Below are 20,838 nucleotides of genomic sequence, written 5' to 3' on the forward strand. Positions count from 1 at the left end.
GAAGAAAATGATAGAAGAAAAAATGTCTGAGATACAAGAAGAAAATGTGAAGAAGTGAATAAGCATAGATAAGCCAAAGTAAACACTGACCGCATTAAACAATAATAATGTCCAATTGAAGAGGGATTAAAAAAACCAAATTCTCAAAAATTAAAAATAGAACTACCATATGATGCAGCAAGTCCACCCAGCAAGTCCTGGGTACTTATCTGAAGAAAGTGAAAACACTAACTCAAAAAGACATATGCACCCCCATGTTCACTGCAGCATTATTTACAATAATCAAGATACAGAAACAACCTAAGTGCCTGACAGATAAATGGGTAAAGAAAATGGTGTGTAAATACACATACACAATGGAATACTATTCAGCCATAAAAATGAATGACATCTTGCCAAACACTATACCATCTCATTGATATGTGGAATCTAAAAAAACAAAAACAGGGGCGCATGCGTGGCTCAGTCGGTTAAGCATCTGACTTCACCTCAGGTCATGATCTCACGTTTCTTGAGCTTGAGCCCTGTGTCAGGCTCTGTGCTGACAGCTCAGAGACTGGAGCCTGCTTCGGGTTCTGTATCTTCCTCGCTCTCTGCCCCTCCCCTGCTCACACTCTGTATCTGTATCTCTCTCTCTCTTTCAAAAATAAATTTAGGGGCGCCTGGGTGGCTCAGTCGGTTGGGTGACCGACTTCGGCTCAGGTCATGATCTCACGTTCCGTGAGTTCGAGCCCTGCATCGGGCTCTGGGCTGATGGCTCAGAGCCTGGAGCCTGCTTCTGGTTCTGTGTCTCCCTCTCTCTCTGCCCCTCCCCCATTCATGCTCTGTCTCTCTCTCAAAATAAATAAACGTTAAAAAAAAGAAATAAATTTAAAAACATTAAACAAAACAACAAACTCGTAGATACAAAAAAACATTGGTGGTTGCCAGTGGCAGGTGGGCAAAGTAGGTGACAGGGTTAAAAGGTACAAACTTCCAGTTATAAAATCAGTAAGTCATGGGCATACATGGTGACTATGGTTAATAATCACTATATTAATAATCATAATTAATACTATATTGCATATTTGAAAGTTGTTAAAAGAGTAGATCTTAAAAGTTTTCATCATAAAAAGAAAACATTTTGTAACTATGTATGGTGATGGATGTTAACTAGATTTATCGTAGTGATTATTTCACAATATACACAAATATTGGATCATTATGTTGTACACCTGAAACTAATATGCTATGTGTCAATTATACCTCGATAAAAAAAAGAAAGAAAATCTGAGGTCTATTAAAGGTATGTTCCAAATTTGATTGGCTTCCTATGGCCTTGTGAAGAAGAGTATTTGATACTGTGATTTCCTGTGTACACAGAGGTGTGACTATGGTTTTGTGATCTTACTGTAACCCTTCATGTAGAAAGTTCAGTATAGAAATGCTGATATAACATTTGGTAATCTCTAGATCTCAGGGGGAAAAAAACAACTAAAGAATGAAAATGCTGGCCATCAATAACTAAAAAAAAAAAAAAAAAAGAAGAGACAGTGACAGGAGTTCAATTATTCTAGAGACAGTGATTAGTTTCAGATTTTTAGTTAAGTACAAATGTTGAATACAGTAACCCTAGAAGAACAGACTCTTTTAATAGAAGAAAAAAATAAATTAACTGACTGAATTACAAATTCATGTTACCTAACTTTAACTTGGCCCTTATTATGGCCTGACAATCCTTTCATCTGCTGTTTCTATCACATTTCTTACATTCCCAATTCCTAACCTTTTCAACCAGAGTTCCTCCTTAATACCTCCATATTCTAAAATAACATTCCCTACCACCTCACTAAGAAATGTGAAGCTATCTGTACATCCTCATTTGCCCTAGGTTAATAATATCAGTCTTGGGGCGCCTGGGTGGCGCAGTCGGTTAAGTGTCCGACTTCAGCCAGGTCACGATCTCGCAGTCCGTGAGTTCGAGCCCCGCGTCAGGCTCTGGACTGATGGCTCGGAGCCTGGAGCCTGTTTCCGATTCTGTGTCTCCCTCTCTCTCTGCCCCACCCCCGTTCATGCTCTGTCTCTCTCTGTCCCAAAAATAAATAAAAAACGTTGAAAAAAAAATAATATCAGTCTTAATGCAATAACTGAGCCCCTTATCTCTCTATACTGACAGGCTAGCTTCATTTGCCTCCTACAAAATGTGCTTAGTTTTGTTTCACCCTAAAATATTCTCCCCTCAATTCTGCTACTCCTTTATAAATTAAGGCCTTCTTTCTTCGTTTTTGATTCTGAATTACATATATTCTATAGTCATAAAGGGTAGATAACTTGTTTTATTCCTGTATTTTTAATTCCAACATGACACTGCAAACAGGTTCAGGATAGGTATGCTCACAGGAGGTCTCACAAAGCAAAGACTGGGTATAATTAATTTTCTTTATATAGCATCATGAGCAAGTGCACACAGAATAAATATGTAAAGCCTTTTTTATACACCTACTGTAGCTTTCTTAGATTTGTGAAGAGTTAGAAAATTGTGACTAAATGTGACTAACATGTTAACCTGTGCTCAAGTCTGAGAGCCTCTTACCCTTTTTCAGTTTCCGGACAGCCAACATACAATGACTAGGAGACAGATCCCATATTCTTAAGGTTTTATCATCACTGACAGTAGCACAGATGGGCAGATAGGGATGTGTAGCCAAACCCCACACCTCTCCTTCCATGTGTCCCTACAAAGAGAACATAGGTAAGATAAATTTAACCTAAATATATGTGTTTTTAAAAGAAAACTAAAGACAACACCTGATAATATACGATAGGATAATGAATAATGGATTAATCTAAAACTTTCTCTTTGGAATATACCTTAAAATACCTCAGTAACAACTTCATCTTCACAATTACACTACAATCAGTTACTATTTAAACTAGTTTAAAATCCTAAAATATTCACTGAGTGAGGAGAATAGGAACTGGTTGCCTTGGAATGTTAATAACTGCCACAGAGGAAGAAGTTCCTGCATGTGAGAACAAGGAGTGCTGCAGACCTGCTCCCCAGTGAAACTGGTGAAATTAATAATAATAAAAAATTAAGGTCTCCGGAAATGGTTCCAAGGGAATATGACAAATGAAGAAACATTTACTCAAGAAAGTCTGCTAATATTTGGTAAGAACAATGAGAGTTTTGCAGTATTTGAACCAAGACCCACTCCTTTCCTCCCCATCTCCAACTCACTGACCTGAAAACTCCACACCAGACTGATGTAAACAACACAGGGTATGGGTGCTCTCTCTCCTTTCCCTACTCTAATGAGCTATCTTCCCAGAAGGGGCAGGTGACTGCATTTCTTATCCTGCCCTCAATGCCTGCTAAAAGCTGAAACCTTGATGAGTGCTGGACACAGGGGGAACTCCCTTCTGCCATCCCTATTCTGAGATGGAGGTTCTACACTGGGGGTCATGCCACTAAGAATACTAGGGCTTCAGTTCAACCCAAGAAGACTTGAGGCTACTGCTCCCTACTACCCCTTCCCCAAAATGGAGCACTCAGTTTCTAAAGCAAGGGACACTCAGAAAAGAGTCATCACTATCCAAACACTCAACTTCAGAGCCTTGGATCAGACAGTGTGCCTGGAAGAAAAAGCAAGCCATAAAATAGCTCCTAATGTCTTCTCAAAGGAAATGACTTCATTTGCTTCACAGTGTAGAAAAGTTCAAGTCTAAAGGTGCTCTCGAAAACAATGAAGGTTGTGATGAAAGGCAAATGGGAGCTGACTGGTACTCCTTAAACATACAGGCTACTCTGAAGACTAGTGAGTTTGCTCAACAGAACCAGGGCAATCTCAGAGATTGCTGGGAGGATACTGCTTCAAGTCAAAATCTCAAACATTAACCTACGAAAGGGGTGTCCCCTTTAAGGAGGCTGAGCAATTTGTGCTCTAGGGAAAGTGTTGAAAACAGTAGCAATTTAGTCAGCATCAGTCAGCAATTGAATGGAGTTCAGCGGCTGGGTGTAGTCAGGGAAAAAGACTATCAAAGAGGAGAGAAGACTTCCCAAATCATTTTATGGAGCCAAAATGGCCCTGATACCAAAATCAGACATCACTAGGAAACTATAGACCCATGATCCCTTATATATAGTATGTGGATGCTAAAATCCTCAACTAAGTACTAACAAACTGATTCCAACATATACAAAAAGAATTCTGCACCATAACTAAGTGGGGTTTATCTCAGGAATGCAAGGTTGGTTTAAAAGATGAAAACCAATTAATATAATACACCATATCAATAGAATAAAAAACAAAACCACATGATCTCTCAATAGACAAAGAAAAAGCCTTTGACAAATGCTTTTGACAAATGACACAATCTTTCATGATAAAAACTTGCATCAAACTAGGAACAGAAGTGTCATTCGTCAATCTGATAAAGGGCATCTATGAAAAATCCAGTTAATACTAAATGGTACAGATTGAATACTTCCTCTGTCTGTTCTACTTCTAATCTACATTGTACTGAAGATTCCAGCCAGGATATTTAGCCACAAAAAAGAAATAACAGGCATCCCAATTGGAAGGGGAACAGTAAAACTACATTTGCAATTCACATGATCTTATATATAAAAAATCCTAAAAATCCACTAAAAAACTATTAGAATAAATGAGGTCCATTATACTATGAGACTTGTATACTAAAAACTATAAACCTGTTGAAAAAAGTTAAAGATGATCTAACTGAATGGAAAGATCCCATGTTCATGGATACAATTTAATATTGTTAAGAGGTGCTATTCCTCAAACTGACCCATAGAATGCTGCTACAAACACTGCTGTACATGTTTTTTTTTTTTTTTCCTGTGTTCTTCTGAATGCCCGGTTATGTACATATATCTCCACACTTTTTTTTTTAATTCCACTGTAGATAACATACAATGTTAGTTTCAGGTGTACAATATAGGGGTTCAATAGTTCCATATATTATTCAGTGCTCATCAAGATTAAGTGTACTCTGAATCCCCATCACCTATTTCACCCATCCCTCACCCCCACCTTCTCTCTGGTAACCATCAGTTTGTTCTCTACAGTTAAGAGTCTGGTTTTTTGGTCTCTTTTTTTTCCCTTTGCTCATTTGTTTTGTTTCTTAAATTCCACACAAGTGAAATCAGATGGTATTTGTCTTTCTCTGACTGGTTTATTTTGCTTAGTATCATACTCTCTAGCTTTATCCACGTTGCCATCTTGCAAATGGCAAGATTTCATTCTTTTTATGGCTGAATAATATATTCAAAATAATATTCCATTTTATACACACACACACCCGTCTTTTTTATTCATTCAGCAGTTGATGGGACACTTGAGCTGCTTCCATAGTTTGGCTATTATAAATAATGTTGCAAAAAAGATAGGGTGCATGTATCCTTTCAAATAGTGTTTTTGTATTTTTGGGTAAATACCCTGTAGTGTGACTATTGGATCACAGGGTAGTCCTATTTTTCATTTTTTGAGGAAACTCCATGCTATTTTCCGGAGTGGCTGCACCAGTTTGCATTCCCACCAACAGTGCAGGAGTACCCTTTCTCTCCATGACCTTGTCAATACTTGTCATTTCTTGAGTTTTTGATTTTAGTCATTCTGACAAGTATGAGGTGATATCTCACTGTGGTTTTGATTTGCATTTCCCTGTATATCTCCACACATTTTCCCCCCACACTTTTAATTACTATAAGTTTTATCTTATTTCCCGCATGGAGTTTCTCAAAAATTTCTGCACTCTTTTTGAGTATTGTTTCTTCTAGATGATTTTTTAAAAATCTTTCCAGAATTTTTGAAAAATATCATTTGGATTTGGTTTATGATCATACTGAATTAATAAGTTATTTAGATGTTTTATGTCTTTAGTGAAACTTTATGGCTTTCTTAACACTGATCTTCCATAGTTTTAGCTATATTTATTCCTGGCTATTGTATAGTTTTATTTGTGAGTACTATTTCTATGTCATATTTTTCTAATTGGTTATTGCTGATATATAGAAATACTATTGGCTTTTAGATGTTGATTTTGAATCTCACTTTACCAGACTCCTTAATTCTAGTAATTTTTCAGTTTATTCTCTTGAATATGCAAAGTATAGGGTTAAAATATCTGCAAATACTGACAGTGTTCTCCACTTATTTCCAACACTTAGACCTATATTGCTTTGTTTTTCTAGATTGGCTAAGACCTCACACACAATGCTAGACAATAATGGTGAGACCCAACATCCTTGTTTTGTTTCTGATGTTTAGGAGACAGCAGACATCTGAAATCTTAAGCTCTATAATAAATAGGAAAAATAACAGGATGTCATTTATCACTTCAAAATCTTTTCTTACAATTATAAAATTGTCTGTGTTTTTGAAAGTTCTGTCTGTGGATTCACCTGTAAAAGTGTACTTGTGTTAGTATTTTCCAAGAGATCATAAAAATGTTAAATACCATGACTCTACCATCTTTCTACTTCAAAGGAATATTATGTGGGGCACCTGGGTGGCTCAGTCAGTTGAGTGTCCAACTCTTGATTTCGGCTTAGGTCATTATCTCACAGTTTGTGACACTGAGCTCCTTGTTGGGCTCTGTGCTGACAGCGTGGAGCCTGCTTGGGATTCTCTCTATCCTGCCTTGCCCTACCCCCATTCGCTCTCTTTCTCTTAAACTTAAAAAAATTTTTTAAAAGGAATATTATGTAACTGAAGTTAAAGAGTAAGACACCAAATTTTGACAGTAAATTTAATATAAAACGTTTTGTTTTATATGTATATTTGTATATATTCGTATACAATATATACAAATATATGTATTTGTACATATTTGTATATTTGTAAATATGTATATTTATTTGCTTACAAATTCTCCTTGGTACATCAGGATATTACATTAACATTAAAGAATGTGCAGTGCTCTCCTCTAAGTGTGCTCTTTGATGTTTTAACAAAAGTGAGGTGGGGGGGGAGTGGGGTTGGAGACAAAAATAAGTCTGTAATAAGAAAGAACATAATTCTTTTTCAGAATAAAAGGCAAACTTAAAATTGGTCCTACCATATAGAGCTGGAGGACAATTTTTCATTAGGTAGATCCTACCTCACTTACTGTGTTTTAAAGTATTTATTGCTCTCCATACTTTTCAGAAAGATATAATATATATAGGAAATGTATACCTAAAAAATTAATACAGCATTCTTTTTTTTTTTAAAGGCAAAGCTGTTTTTTTTTTAAGTTTTTTTTTTAATGTTTATTTATTTTTGATAGAAAACAAGGGGGGGCACAGAGGAGAGAGAGAAGGAGACACAGAATCTGAAGCAGGCTCCAGGCTCTGAGCAGTCAGCACAGAGCCTGACACGGTGCTTGAACCCACAGACCATGAGATCATGACCTGAACTGAAGTCGGTCGCCCAACTGATGAAGCCACCCAGGCGCCCCAATACAGCATTCTTGATGAAAATGTTAAGGATCAGGTGATCCTGCTCTTTCGTTTTATATTTCTACCACACAAGTATTGGTATTGCTATTATTTTTGTATTGTTTTATTATTTTAACATTTGTTTTATTAATATTTTCACTGACAAATATTTTCAGCAATAAAATTTTAGTGTACATTTTTAATTTTTTTAAACTAGAAACTTAAGGATGAAAATGAAGAGTTTCACAGAAAAACAACTACCTTAGATTCAACAAATGTACTTCAAAGAAATAAAATTGAACACGAAATAAATTGACTTGGTTAAATTAATTACAACTGTTTTTTCTTTTCATTGGTTTCTTGTTTTGTGATAAGAAATTACTTAAAATATTGGCAATTATTCCACAGATAATGTGCATGTTTATTTACTGATATCTACTCATCTAGCTATAATTAAATTAAAAATTTTTGGTATATATTATGATATATTTCCCTAATTTAACATTATTTTCACTATTGTTAACTTTTGGCTCTTACATATTAATCAACTGCATATAAATGGAAAAAAAGTATATTAATTTTTTTCAAATTACCTGGACCAGAAGTGTTATTGGGCCACTTTTATCCACTTCTAGTATTTCACCATTCTTTGTGCCAACTAAAATATGACCGTGTCCTAATGATATGGCACGTATAGATGGGTTATCTTCCAAGAGAAGACCTGAAATGTTAAGTGGAGATATTCTTCTAGGTATAAAGTCACTAGAATACAAGGATGTACATATTGCAGATGATGCTACTTTGACAATGAAAATCACATTACAAGGTTGCCTTTTCCTGTATTTTAAGTATGCTAATAAATGCACTGCATTTTCCCAAACCACTCAATTTACTAATCTCAAAAGTACTACCTAGGAGTGCAGGGGTGGCTCAGTTAAGCGTCTGACTTGATTTCTGCTCACCTCATGGTGCAGTAGTGGTTCATGGGATCGGCCTCCCACGGCGGCTCGGTGCTGAGGGGGTGGAGCCTGTTTGGGATTCTCTCTTGCCCTCTCTCTCTGCCCCTCCTTTGCTACCGCTCTCTCTCTCTCAAAATAAATAAGTAAAAAAGTACCACCTATATACAATTATTATCCCAGCTCTCCTACTACTATTCCAATAACCGTTTCCTCTTATATTTGCCCCTCCTCATTCACATCCTTACTTTCTTAGAGCACCTACAATATTCCAGTCAGTACTTTTAATTCAATTCAAGATTGATGCTTTTCTGTCTACTATGTCCTAGGAAGGCTTCAGAGATATATTTGTAAACATAACAGGGCCAGCTCCTGCCCTCACAGAGCATATAATGCGGAAAACAGGCCCTGTGTGAGGAGCATAGTGAAACAGGAGCATAACATAAGGGAATTTTAGTTTTTTTGAGGGGATGGAAGGGAGATGGGAGTGGAAGCAATCATCCTAGAAGAAATAATGTTTGAGATTTGAAAAATGAGTATATTGTCAGATAACTGGAAGGGGCAAGAGGGAAGAGAAGGGCAAATTCTAGGCAAAAGCTATAGCATATAGAAAGGCCTGGAGGTCACAGAGAATGTGGTGTAATGCCTTAATACACTGAGAGCAAGGGTAAAAGGAAGGGCCTGCAAGGATACACAGGCAAGGTCAACAAAACACGAACATGAAACAAAATGTCAAGCTTGAACACAAATTCCTGACTGATCGTAAATGTGATGCCCATGTGGGCAATTTTCTTTGAAAAATTAAAAATGATAAAATTATCACTAATAATCTTGCATTTGGCTAACACTTTACCATCTGTGTCACAGAAAATAGATTATGAAAGGACAGCAATGATTCTGGCACCCAGTTAAACAGCTTTTCCCATTGAATTCTGATGCCTATCTAGTAAAGATGGAAAAATATATTCCGTGTGCTCCACCTCAGTGGCCATGTATGTTAATGAGCAATTAACCTTTTACTGCTCAAATTAAATTAAATCTCAAATCACCTTTAGATCCTGGTGCCAAAGCGGCTCTTTTTATAGCATAGGTCTTGAGACATCTTTCAAAGGAGTCATCCCAAAGAGCTACTACCCCATCTTTTCCTCCAGTTACAAATCCCTTTGAAAGTAAAAGCTTCAAGTTAATAAAGATCTAAATATTGAAAAAAATAACTTTATGTTGCAAACCTCTAGAGGAAAGAACATTTACAGCTAAAAATTACAGCTTACAAACAAATTAGCATAAGAATCTATTATGTTTTTTATACATCAACATGAAAACTACAAAAATATTTACAGTAACACTAAACATTCTACTTTTAGGACAGGACTTTAAGAGCAAGGTTTGTAATTTGGAACCAGAAGGTAACTCTACCACTTTTAGCAAGATACATATATTCTCTTGGATGCTTCATAATCCCATCCTTCAAAAAGAGAGGATAAGAACAGTAGTTACCTCACAGGATATGGTGATAATAAAGCACTTAAGCCATTGTTGACACACAGGAAGAGATTAAGAAGTATTGAGTTAAAACTGTTTTTTAATAGCAGACCTATTTCACTCTGTGTTCAGAAGTTTGAAAGAGGAATAAAAGAAGGTAGAAAGGCTCTAGTTTACAGATTATTACTGGGTGGCTCAGCTCCGCAGAAAGGCAATACTCCTTTACTTGTGAAAATGCTCTACAATCCATGATCAAATTATGTTTAATGTAAAAATATCTTCAGGATACTTACTTTTTCCAATGCATGCATACTAAACACTGGCCCATCATGTGCTTTAACTGTTTTTACAAGAAAGACATCTCTCCAGATACACACGTCTCCTGTGGATGTTCCAGAAAAAGCCATCTCTTCAGTCCATCCATATACTGCACACATCATCGTGTCATTTTTCCCCAGTGTGCCCACGTAGCCTTTTCTTCCAATCAATCCTCCCCCTGGTTCATAAAAAAATATCACAGAAGTACCACTTTTAAAATGTATAAAATGATAAAATTTCTTTCCTACTGTAAATGTTTAAATAGAGACTTAAAAAGAAAAATATAAGTCTCTCAATCAGCAACTTGCCTGGCTGAGACAGCCACACCCACAGCACCTTTTAGGCCATAGTTTTTTGGACAAAAACATACATGCTAAGTTGGCTTTAATCAGTCCTTAGCACTTTTGGTTGGTTTTCAAAATTTTTTATTAGGACATATTTAAGAAAACAAGAGAGTACCAAAAAACCTCAATACAATGAATGTATGTATATCCCCTAACAACCTACATAAAATTGTAAAAACAACGAAAACATGATGCCAATCCCATCTCCCTTTTTCACCCCTTACTACTGTGAAAGTGATGTTGACTATTCTCATGCATTCCTTTAAATTGAGTGGTTTGGGAAAATGCAGTACATTTATTAGCATACTTAAAATACAGGAAAAAGCAACCTTATAATGTTTATTTTTACTACTTATTTGTAAATTCTTAGGCAATGTTAGATTATCCATGTTTTAAGATTTTCTATAATACCATCCTGTATGTACCGTGAACAACAGTGGTTTGTCCTGAACAACAGTGGTTTGACCTGTGTACAAGTCTATTTTTACACAATACTTTTCAATACAGTCCAATAAATGGATTTTCTTTCTTTACAATGTTTATTAAAAATTTTTTTTAATGTTTATTTATTTTTGAGAGAGAGACAGACAGACAGAACATGAGAGGGGGAGGGGCAGAGAGTGAGGGAGACACAGAATCCGAAATGGGCTCTAGGACCTGAGCTGTCAGCACAGAGCCCGACATGGGGCTCGAACTCACAAACCACAAGATCGTGACCTGAGCCTAAGTTGGATGCTTTAACTGATTCAGTCACCCGGGCACCCCAAAATGTCTACTTTTGAGAGTGAGAGTGTATGTGCACACATGTGGGGTAGGGGCAGAGCGAGAAGGAGAGAGAATCCAAAGCAGGCTCAGCACAGAGCCTGACATGGGGCTTGATGTCATGCACTGTGAGATCATGACCTGAGCCAAAATCAAGAGTCAGATACTTAACCAACTGAGCCACCCAGGGGCATGCGTTATGATTTTCTTAACATTTTCTTTGCTCCAATTCACTTTGTTGTAAAATTATACTACATAATATACTTTATAAAATATGTGTTAATTGATGGTTTATGTCACTGGTAAAGCTTTGGGTCAATAGTAGGCTATGAGAAGTATTTGGGGAGTCAAATATTATATGCAGGGTCAGCACCCTAACCTCCCATGCTATTCAAGGGTCAACTATATTCCTTTGCAACTTGCTTTTATCACCAACAATCTGTACTGGAGTTTTATATATGTTGATTTGTACATCTAGAAAATGCATTTTTGTAACCCTGTAAGCATTCCATTATATGAACATAACCGTCCATCCATTTTCCTATTAATGGGCACTTGAGTTGCTTCCAAGCCTTTGCTATTGAAAACAACACTGCTTTAAACATTCTTGTAAAGGCCTCTTCTATGCAAGTACAAGAGATTCTCTAGGAATGCCCAGGAATGACCACAGGGTATTCACAAAAGGGAAAGCATATAAATGAGAGGGATCATCTGTTGCCAAACTATTTTACAAAGTTGAGGCACTAATTTACACTTCCATTAATAGTGAAAGGAGTTCTTGTTGCTTCCCACCTTTCAGGAATATTTGGTATTGTTAGACTGGGGGATATGAAATAACAACTGAATTTTACTATGGTTTTAATGTGCATTTCTCTGATTATTTTTTATCATATTTTCCTATTTTTATTGGCCATTCATTACCTATTGATATCTTTTGCCCAATTTTTTTCCCAATTGAACTTATTCATTCATTCAGGAAATATATATGCCAGGCACTATTCAAGGCACTGGGGGTAAAGTTATGAACAAAAGAGACAACAAAACTCCCTGTTCTCATGGAGTTTCCTGGTGAGACAGTCAATAAATATAACAAATAAGCAAAATGTGCAGTATGTTAACAGATGATGATGGGTGCTATGTAGAAAATGTGAGCATAAACGGGAGATAAGAAATGGGAGAGGCCCGTTTTAAGTAGGGTGGTTAAGAAAGGCCTCACTGGGAAGGTAGAAGTTAAATGAAGGAGGTAGCAAGAGCAAGCCATGCAAGAAGAGGGTTTAAGGCAGAGGGATCACCAAGGGCCCAATGCAGGAATGTGACAAGAACCTTCAAGGAACAGCTATAGAGGTCAGTATGGTGTCGCAAAGAAAATAAGGGAGGAAGTAATGGGAGATGGGGTCATAGAGGTCAAAGGCAGCATTACAGGCCATTGTAAGGATTTACATTTTACTCTACATGAGATGGGAAATGGTTACTGGAATGAAATCTGGCATATCATGTATTAATAGGTTCATTCTGATTTCTGGGTTGAGAGTAAATCAGAGAACAGCAAGGAAGAAAGGAGTCAGATGTCTATTTCAATCATCTGGGCAAATGATAAAGGTGGCATGGACCAGGGTGGTTGGATGGAAGGTGATGAAAAGTGGTCATATTCCATATGGGGTGCCTGGGTGTCTCAGTCAGTTAAGTGTCCGACCTTGACTCAGGTCACGATCTCACGATTCAAGAGTTTGAGCCCCTCATCTGGCTCTGTGCTGACAGCTCGGATCCTGGAGCCTGTTTCAGATTCTGTGTCTCCCTCTCTCTCTCTCTGCCCTTCCCCCTGGCCCATGCTCGGTCTCTCTCTCTCTCTCTCAAAAATAAATAAACATTGGGGCGCCTGGGTGGCGCAGTCGGTTAAGCATCTGACTTCAGCCAGGTCACGATCTTGCGGTCCGTGAGTTCGAGCCCCGTGTCGGGCTCTGGGCTGATGGCTCAGAGCCTGGAGCCTGTTTCCAATTCTGTGTCTCCCTCTCTCTCTGCCCCTCCCCTGTTCATGCTCTGTCTCTCTCTGTCCCAAAAATAAATAAACGTTGAAAAAAAAATTAAAAAAAAATAAATAAAAATTAAAAAAAACACATTAAAAACAATTTTTAAAGATAATAAATAAAAAATTTTTTAAAAAGTGGGCATATTCCAAATGTATTCAGAAGACTGACTTTTCTTAACAAGGCAGTCAGAGTTGTTAGTGAACTTGTAAGAATAACTAAGTGGACTCATGAGGGGGAAAAATAGGTCAGAATTCCCTCAAGGGAAAGAAGAAGATAAATTGCAAAGTAAACATTTAAACAATGGTCTAAAAGTGTTAAAGTACATAGATAAGAAGAGAAATTGATTAGCAACTCAAGGGTCGAGTTGAAGGAAGGTTTTTGTTTGGTTTTATTTATTTAAGATAGAAAAATAACCCCACATTTGTATGCCGAAGAGAAAGAGTAAGAGGGAAAAGTGAGGATGCAGGAGAGAAAGGGAAGAAGGGCTGCAGCAGTGGAATTCCGTCTAGGAGCTGCCTCAACTCTGGCTAGCTCCTCAAGGTGAGAAGGTAGGGCTCTCCAGAAGGAGAACACACTAGGACCTATGTGTCACTGGGGAGGAGTAAGACTGACCATGGTTCCCCCAGCCCAAACTGCCAGGCCCTTTCACTACAGCAAGTTGATCTTGGAGAGAATATCTCCAGTTAATGGCAACTGGGTATAAAACAGGGTAGGAGTTTTCACTCTTGTTCTGTTAAGTACTTATATAATATTCTTGATTTTATCCCTGGGCCTAGAAAGTCTAAAATATTTGCTATTTCTCCATTTACAGAAATAGTCTGCCACTCCTGGTTTAGATAATAATCAACTGGGTTTTCTGACAGGCACAGCATAACGTATTCCTATTGTACCAGGTCATCATTGCACTCAAAAAACTCTTGGTGGCTCCCTGCCCCTACCAACCATGAAACAGAGCTCAAATTCCTTCGAGGACAGATTAATAATTCATAAGTTGAAATTCTCAAAGCCTAGATCTGAGACAGGAGGTCAGAGCTCCCTTTTAGACTCAGGCCTACGCCAGGACTACTTAATTTACATAAAGCTATGCATTTAGAGGATTAGCACTTACTCCAATGAATAACGTGGTTACTTATTTCTCACTTGGCTAGTGAACTCCATGGATCAGAACCCCAAAAGTGAGGAAGGCTGGAAGGCACATCAAAGTTTTAACATTTACCCATATGGTTGTTTCAGGTCTACTATATGACTAATGAAACTTAAGGAAAAAGTTATTCAATTGTAAATCTCTTCATTCCAAAACTATTTACTTTAAGTCTCTTTTTTTTTTAATTTTTTTTTTAATGTTTGTTTATTTCTGAGACAGAGAGAGACAGAGCATGAGTGGGGAAGGGGCAGAGAGAGGGGGACACAGAATCTGAAGCAGGCTCCAGGCTCTGAGCTATCAGCACAGAGCCCGATGCAGGGCTCGAACTCACAGACTGCGAGATCATGACCTGAGCCGAAGCCGGATGCTCAACCTACTGAGCCACCCAGGCGCCCCTTTAAGTCTCTTATTTCAAAGAAATTTACAAAGGTTTTTGGTTTTTTCCAAGACAGAAATAATAAGTACTACTTGTTTGGTATTTGCAATTCCAAGTAAATAAGATACTCTAAAATTTTGTTTAAATATATAGGAATGAAAATGTGAAAATACTTCTTTTTATTATGTAAATGTATATACACTATGATCTGATGAGTTTCTGATAAAGTAGAAAATCCAAGTCTGAAAACCAATTCACGTTCTATGTAGTTTACAATTTGAAAGTAACCTGAACTTGGGAAATGTCCTCACTAAGACTGTTCTTTTCTTAGATAGGTTCTATTTCTATTATTCGTGTATTTTATCTGTAAGGTTTAAGTGGGCTGAGACTTAGATATCAAACTGGTGGAATTTATAAGTATACTACTTATACTACTAGTTTATTTAGAAAGGAGACATTTTTTATTTTAAAATGCAAACTTATTTCACAGCTGCTAATCTACAGTTACAAATGACTCAAGCAATACGATTTTCTGCTTCTGTATCATTTTATAGCATATAAAGAATTTTTACAAAATTTTTCATTTTCAGTTTATACTAAAAAATATGTGTTTAGCAGAAGAAAGGAGTTTGGACATCACTTGATTCATCTCATAAGTTAAACCCTTTTGAAAATATGAATACTACATCAATGTAGTCAATAAATACAATAAAAACAATCTTCTATTTGTTTATAATATATCAAGACAATTGTGAATCACTTAAAAAAACATTTTGGATAATTTTAGATTTTCATAAAAGATTCAAGGGTAACAGAATTCTTGAGTTTAACATCTTACATACTATAGACTATTTGTCAAAACTAAGAAACCAACATGTTTAATGCATTTCTATTAACTGAACTCCAGACCTCATTCAGATTTCACCTGTTTATCCACTAATATCTCCTTTCTGTTCCAGGGTCCAATCTCAGATACTGCATTGTACTTAGCTAAATCACTTTTAAAAGTAATAATTTCTTGTTTCAAAGGAGTAAAAAGAAGAACTTCCTTACCTGCTCTACGCCAAAACTTCACGTGTTTAATTCCAGCTGTAATTAACTTATCAGGCACGTAGGGGTTCATCTTTACAACAAAAATCTTATCTTTACTTCCTCTGAAAAAAAAAAAAAAAAGTTTTAACTCTGAAGATAAATCTTTCCTATAAGAATCTTTTGCCTAATCCATACCCTACCTTGATTACTCCATTACTGAACCTTTGACCCACTTATCTCTCAGGTTTGGGCTATATAATCATGAATTTGCACATTTGCTGTTCTGTCATAATTTTAATTTCTTAACTCTTCTCAATGGAATTTTAAGAGATAGGAACAGTGTGAAGAGAACTTTTGAATAGCACTTACTATAGTACTGTGCATAGGGAACTGTGGCATGAATCAGTTAAAGAAAAAATTTTATAATACTTTGTTATAGTTTAACATAGCCATTCCAAACACAAAGTTCCTCTTAAATTATTTTTTATTTGGCCATTATCTATGTGCTGAAAGAAGCATTTAACTGTATTTTTAAAGTGCTTTAATGTCTCATTTTAAGGAGTAAGACATTAAAAAAATAATCTCTGACACTGTTGACTATTTCCTCCTTTAAAGCAATTGTTAATATTTTTTATTATAAAATACACACTCATAGTAGAAAATTTAGAAAATGGAAAATGTAACAGAAAATAAAAATAATCTCTAGCTTCTTTATGATATAGATGTGTATGTTTCATCCTTCAAATATATGCTATGAGCATTTCCAATGGCTATATAATAGTTTATCATACAACAGAATTCACTCTACCTATAAATGCAGAGTTTTAGATAATAGCTACTTCCAATGTCTTACTACAGTTACAGTAAAAGTAGGTACACAAGGGATAAACCTACAAATGAATCCTTAATTTGTCTTTTTACCATGATTATACTATTTATTCAATGGTAAGAAAGATGGTAGCAATTAAAAAAAGGTTACATGTTTGATTTCAAAACTGTTTTAATTAAAAAAAATTTTAAGTGATTTCAGTACTTTGCCAATATGATATCAAGTTTTTCCCCCACCTTGCTACTGAAAGTTTCTCTCCTTTCTTCCAGTCCCACAGCACAATAGTGTGGCTATCATCTATTCCAACTGAAGCCAAACGTTTCCCATCCGCTATAAAAATGAATCAGAGAGACACTGGCCATTAATATTCAGAAGATAAAAAACATTCAGTATATGTTCTGAAACCACAGTACTATATTTAAAATTTTATAAAATGATGTTAAATGTTAGGCATGCAAATATATAGCTATAAAATAACCAGAATTTGTAAGCAAGGAAAGAGTAATTTCTCAATGCATCTAAACATTGTTATTTTTCTCTGGCCTCATTTCCAGGTTAGGATGGGGAGGAGGTAGATAAGTGGAAAAAAGAGATTTTAAATGAAAAGAAAAAATTAAGAAAGAAGGAAAGATTTACTTCAATTAAATTTACTGTAAGAACTCTATTGTGATATAACAACTCCTAGGGATTATGAAAATTAACTGAATGAAAAAGATGTAGGTTACAACCTCGTACTGTCATTAATATGACCGTTTGTAGTGAAGGTCAATTATATTAGTTGTTACTATTATCAAACAAGTAATGAATGTATTACACAAATGACTGAACTAAGTCAGTCATGCTGACAGGTGTGCACATGTTTATAGGCTGCAAAGGCCCAAACTACAATTAAACATTTACCACCCTGCCACTTTTTGCAAACCTCAATTAGTTCGTTATCACTACCTGTGAAATTTCTCTTGCTGACTCCCTTGTTTGCCATTAATCTTCTTGTTTCTTGACATTCAGCATGTCCCTAAAGGCATATTTACACTTCCCCCCAATAATTCACTCTCATTTCAGTTGGAGCAGCAGAAGGCACAAATTTGCCGTTTCTTGAAATAAAATCCTCTATTAATGGCATTTCTCCCCTCTCCCCAATCCACATCCTAGCTTTCATTATAGATCTACATGCAGTTGTTAAAGTGTAAAATATAAAGCAAAGAGCTAAAATGGTCTCAAATTATTCTTATAAGATAGCCTGGAATTATCACTTTGTAGAAATGCTAGAAAACAAGTATCTCAGTATTCACCTCTTTCTTTCTTAGCTTTCACCCTAAACATTTTCAGTTTACTCTGTGGCTAAAAAATATTAAGTGAGACTGGGGTTTTCCCAAAGCAAGAGGTACATAGAGTGAGCAGTAATTCAGATGGTTTTAGATGTTATACAAACATTTTCTGTTTTAACAGAAACATATTTATATTAATGGGTATTAAAAATAACACTCGTTAAATTATAAGCTAGCCCGCAAACCCACATTCTCTGCCCTGACTGGTTAGGACAATAGCATGTACATCTGAAAACAACTGTATAGGGGCGCCTGGGTGGCTCAGTCGGTTAAGCGTCCGACTTTGGCTCAGGTCATGATCTTGTGATTCATGGGTTTGAGCCCTGCTGACAGCTCGGATCCTGGAGCCTGCTTCAGATTCTGTCTCTCCCTCTCTCTCTCTGCCCATCCCTGCTTGTTCTGTCTCTCAAAAATAAATAAATGTTAAAACAACTGTGTAGGTCATAGCTACATGACAAGTTTAAGCAACACTGATTTCAACTATAATGCTATATATCACCTCTGCATTTTAACCATTCTTACTGAGACAGAAAACAGCCTTACCTGAGAAATCAACAGCACAGACACCATATTGGTGGCAGCCCTTTAATACTGACAATGGTTTAACGGTCTCTGTATCCCATATGTGAATTGAGGGATCCCTACCTACCTACAATAGAAAGAATTATAAAAGTCATACAATTAAATTTTTTATTTTCATATGTGTTAAAAGGAAATAAAATGGGATTTTACAGTCTTATGTGTTATGGGCATTTATCAAATAAAAAATATAAAGCAGATTGTATATGTGACTGACATTTCTTTCTTACATTTGGTAAAATGCTAATGAGGCTAAGCTCAGTGTTTCTAGGACTGTTCTGTGTGACTCACAAATCTTATCCTATACTTCATCAATAAAGATAATTCTCACTGAGCACCTATAGTTAGCTGTATTGCCATGCTAGAACAACAAGCACTAAGACATTCAGGTAAATTTTGCAGACTCAATAGGAAAACAAGACATTTTCAGTTAAATCAGAATATCTGGTAACAGATGCTTAATGAAGAGGAAAGGCTGTAAAGAAATGGAAGAGAGGATACGTGACCTGGCCTTCAGAAAGTGCACTCTCAGATAAAAAGAGAAGAAAGCAAGTACATTCTAGGCTAGGATAATGCTATAAACAAAGATACAGAGATACTTAAACAAGTACTTAAAACAAAGTACTTAAACAAAGTACTAAGCAGTTAAGACTCTGAATAGATGCTATCACTTAGGTTTTTACTTGGTTTAGACGTTCACTGATGCACAGGTAAACTATCAATTTGTAATTATTCTCTTAGACTCCAGTGATCACTTTTAACTACAAGGATAAAGAGCTAGAATAGCTTTGCCTGTAAAGGCAACTCCTGAAATAAAGGATATAGCTGCCAATTATTATTAATTTTGAGACTGATTTTATATAAAGACATAACAAATAACAAGACTGCCATCAGCCAATATTTCACTGAAGTTTTTCAGCCAAACGTTCCCACGGACCATTAAGTCTTCTGTTTAACTTCCGTAGAGTTTGACACTTTTGATAATTTCACAGTAGCACTGTCTCCTGGTTCTTTGATCTCCTGGACTCTTACTAATGAGTTTCCTTCACAATTTCATTACCTGTCCCCTAAATATAAACTCCCCCAAAATTCTGTCTTTAATATTCCAGTCTTTTCATTCTACATTTTTGCCTTGGGGTATCTCACTTTCAGTTTCAATGGTTAAATCAACAAATGACTCCCAAATTCTACTTTCTAATATTAAACTCTTCTTCTGAATTTAAGACTTACATTTCCAATTGCCTATTGGACATCTCACATGGAAATGATGATGATGATGATGGCAAAGGCTAACATTTACTGAGAACTGACTTATGTCCTAGAAACTGTTCTAAACGTTTTCCAAGGATGGACTCATGTAACAATCAGCAATTCTAAGAGATAGGCAATGACAATATCCTTATTTTAAAACATATAGAGACTAAGGCATAGAGAGGCTAGGTTATTTTCCCACAGCTAATAGGTGGAGAAGCTTGAATAACACCATGTTCAGTGCTGGCGAAGATAAAAGAGTGAGTACTATTAGGGCACATGTGGGGCATGGCAGTCAGGGATGAGGGGAGAGGCTAGGCAAGTTTTCAGATGTTACCTAAGTTTTAAAAGGAATAGGAAGTGGATGAAGTTGGAGGACTGAACAGAAATGGAGGGTAAGAATTTTCCAGAGGAGGCAACTAAGTAAAAGATGTGAAGCAGTATTATACATAGACAAATTCTAAATAGCTCAAAAGACAGGAGCATAGTTTACCAGGAAATAATTGGTAAGAGATAAAAAGAGGAGTCTGGGGGGCGCCTGGGTGGCTCAGTTGGTTAAGCATCTGACTTCAGCTCAGGTCATGATTTCATGGTTCATGAGTTTGAGCCCTACATCTGGCTCTGTACTGACAGCTCAGAGCCTGGATCCTGCTTCGGATTCTGTGACTCCCCCTCTGTCTGCACTGCCTCCCCCTGCCTCTCTCTCATTCTCTCTCTCTCTCTCTCTCAAAAATAAACATTAAAGAAAATAAATTAAAAAAAAAGAGGAGTCTGGAGTTGGCCTAGGTTAAATATCTTGAGCTACATGCTAATGAACTTACACATTAGCTTAAAAGCTACTGATAAACACAGAAGAAAAGAAAGATTATTAGTGGATTGAGAAAATGGTTAGGGGGAAAAATCTGAAGATGTAAAACTAGTTGGTTGGTTATAACAACAGATTAGAAATTATGAAGCAAAGAACGGCCAGCAGAGATAAGGTAAAAT

The 20,838-nt window shown here is 36.4% G+C and overlaps 1 protein-coding gene across 14 annotated transcripts in view; it reads right to left on the bottom strand.

The window, feature by feature from the left end:
* Nucleotides 1-20,838, bottom strand: part of EML5 (EMAP like 5) — a 181,322-nt gene that overhangs the window by 74,738 nt on the left and 85,746 nt on the right. For all 14 annotated transcript variants that reach the window (XR_007152815.1, XR_007152816.1, XM_047861738.1 and 11 more), the window contains 7 exons: nucleotides 18,565-18,670; nucleotides 16,930-17,023; nucleotides 15,886-15,986; nucleotides 10,155-10,357; nucleotides 9,429-9,540; nucleotides 8,017-8,144; nucleotides 2,573-2,714 (listed from right to left, as the gene is read on the bottom strand). Coding sequence is in view for 12 of the 14 variants with exons in the window: in XM_047861738.1 (XP_047717694.1) it covers nucleotides 2,573-2,714; nucleotides 8,017-8,144; nucleotides 9,429-9,540; nucleotides 10,155-10,357; nucleotides 15,886-15,986; nucleotides 16,930-17,023; nucleotides 18,565-18,670 (886 nt within the window). In the remaining 2 variants the exon portion in view is untranslated. The remainder of the gene's footprint in view (nucleotides 1-2,572; nucleotides 2,715-8,016; nucleotides 8,145-9,428; nucleotides 9,541-10,154; nucleotides 10,358-15,885; nucleotides 15,987-16,929; nucleotides 17,024-18,564; nucleotides 18,671-20,838) is intronic.

The sequence above is a fragment of the Prionailurus viverrinus genome, chromosome B3, assembly GCF_022837055.1.
Source record: "Prionailurus viverrinus isolate Anna chromosome B3, UM_Priviv_1.0, whole genome shotgun sequence".
Taxonomy (NCBI): domain Eukaryota; kingdom Metazoa; phylum Chordata; class Mammalia; order Carnivora; family Felidae; genus Prionailurus; species Prionailurus viverrinus.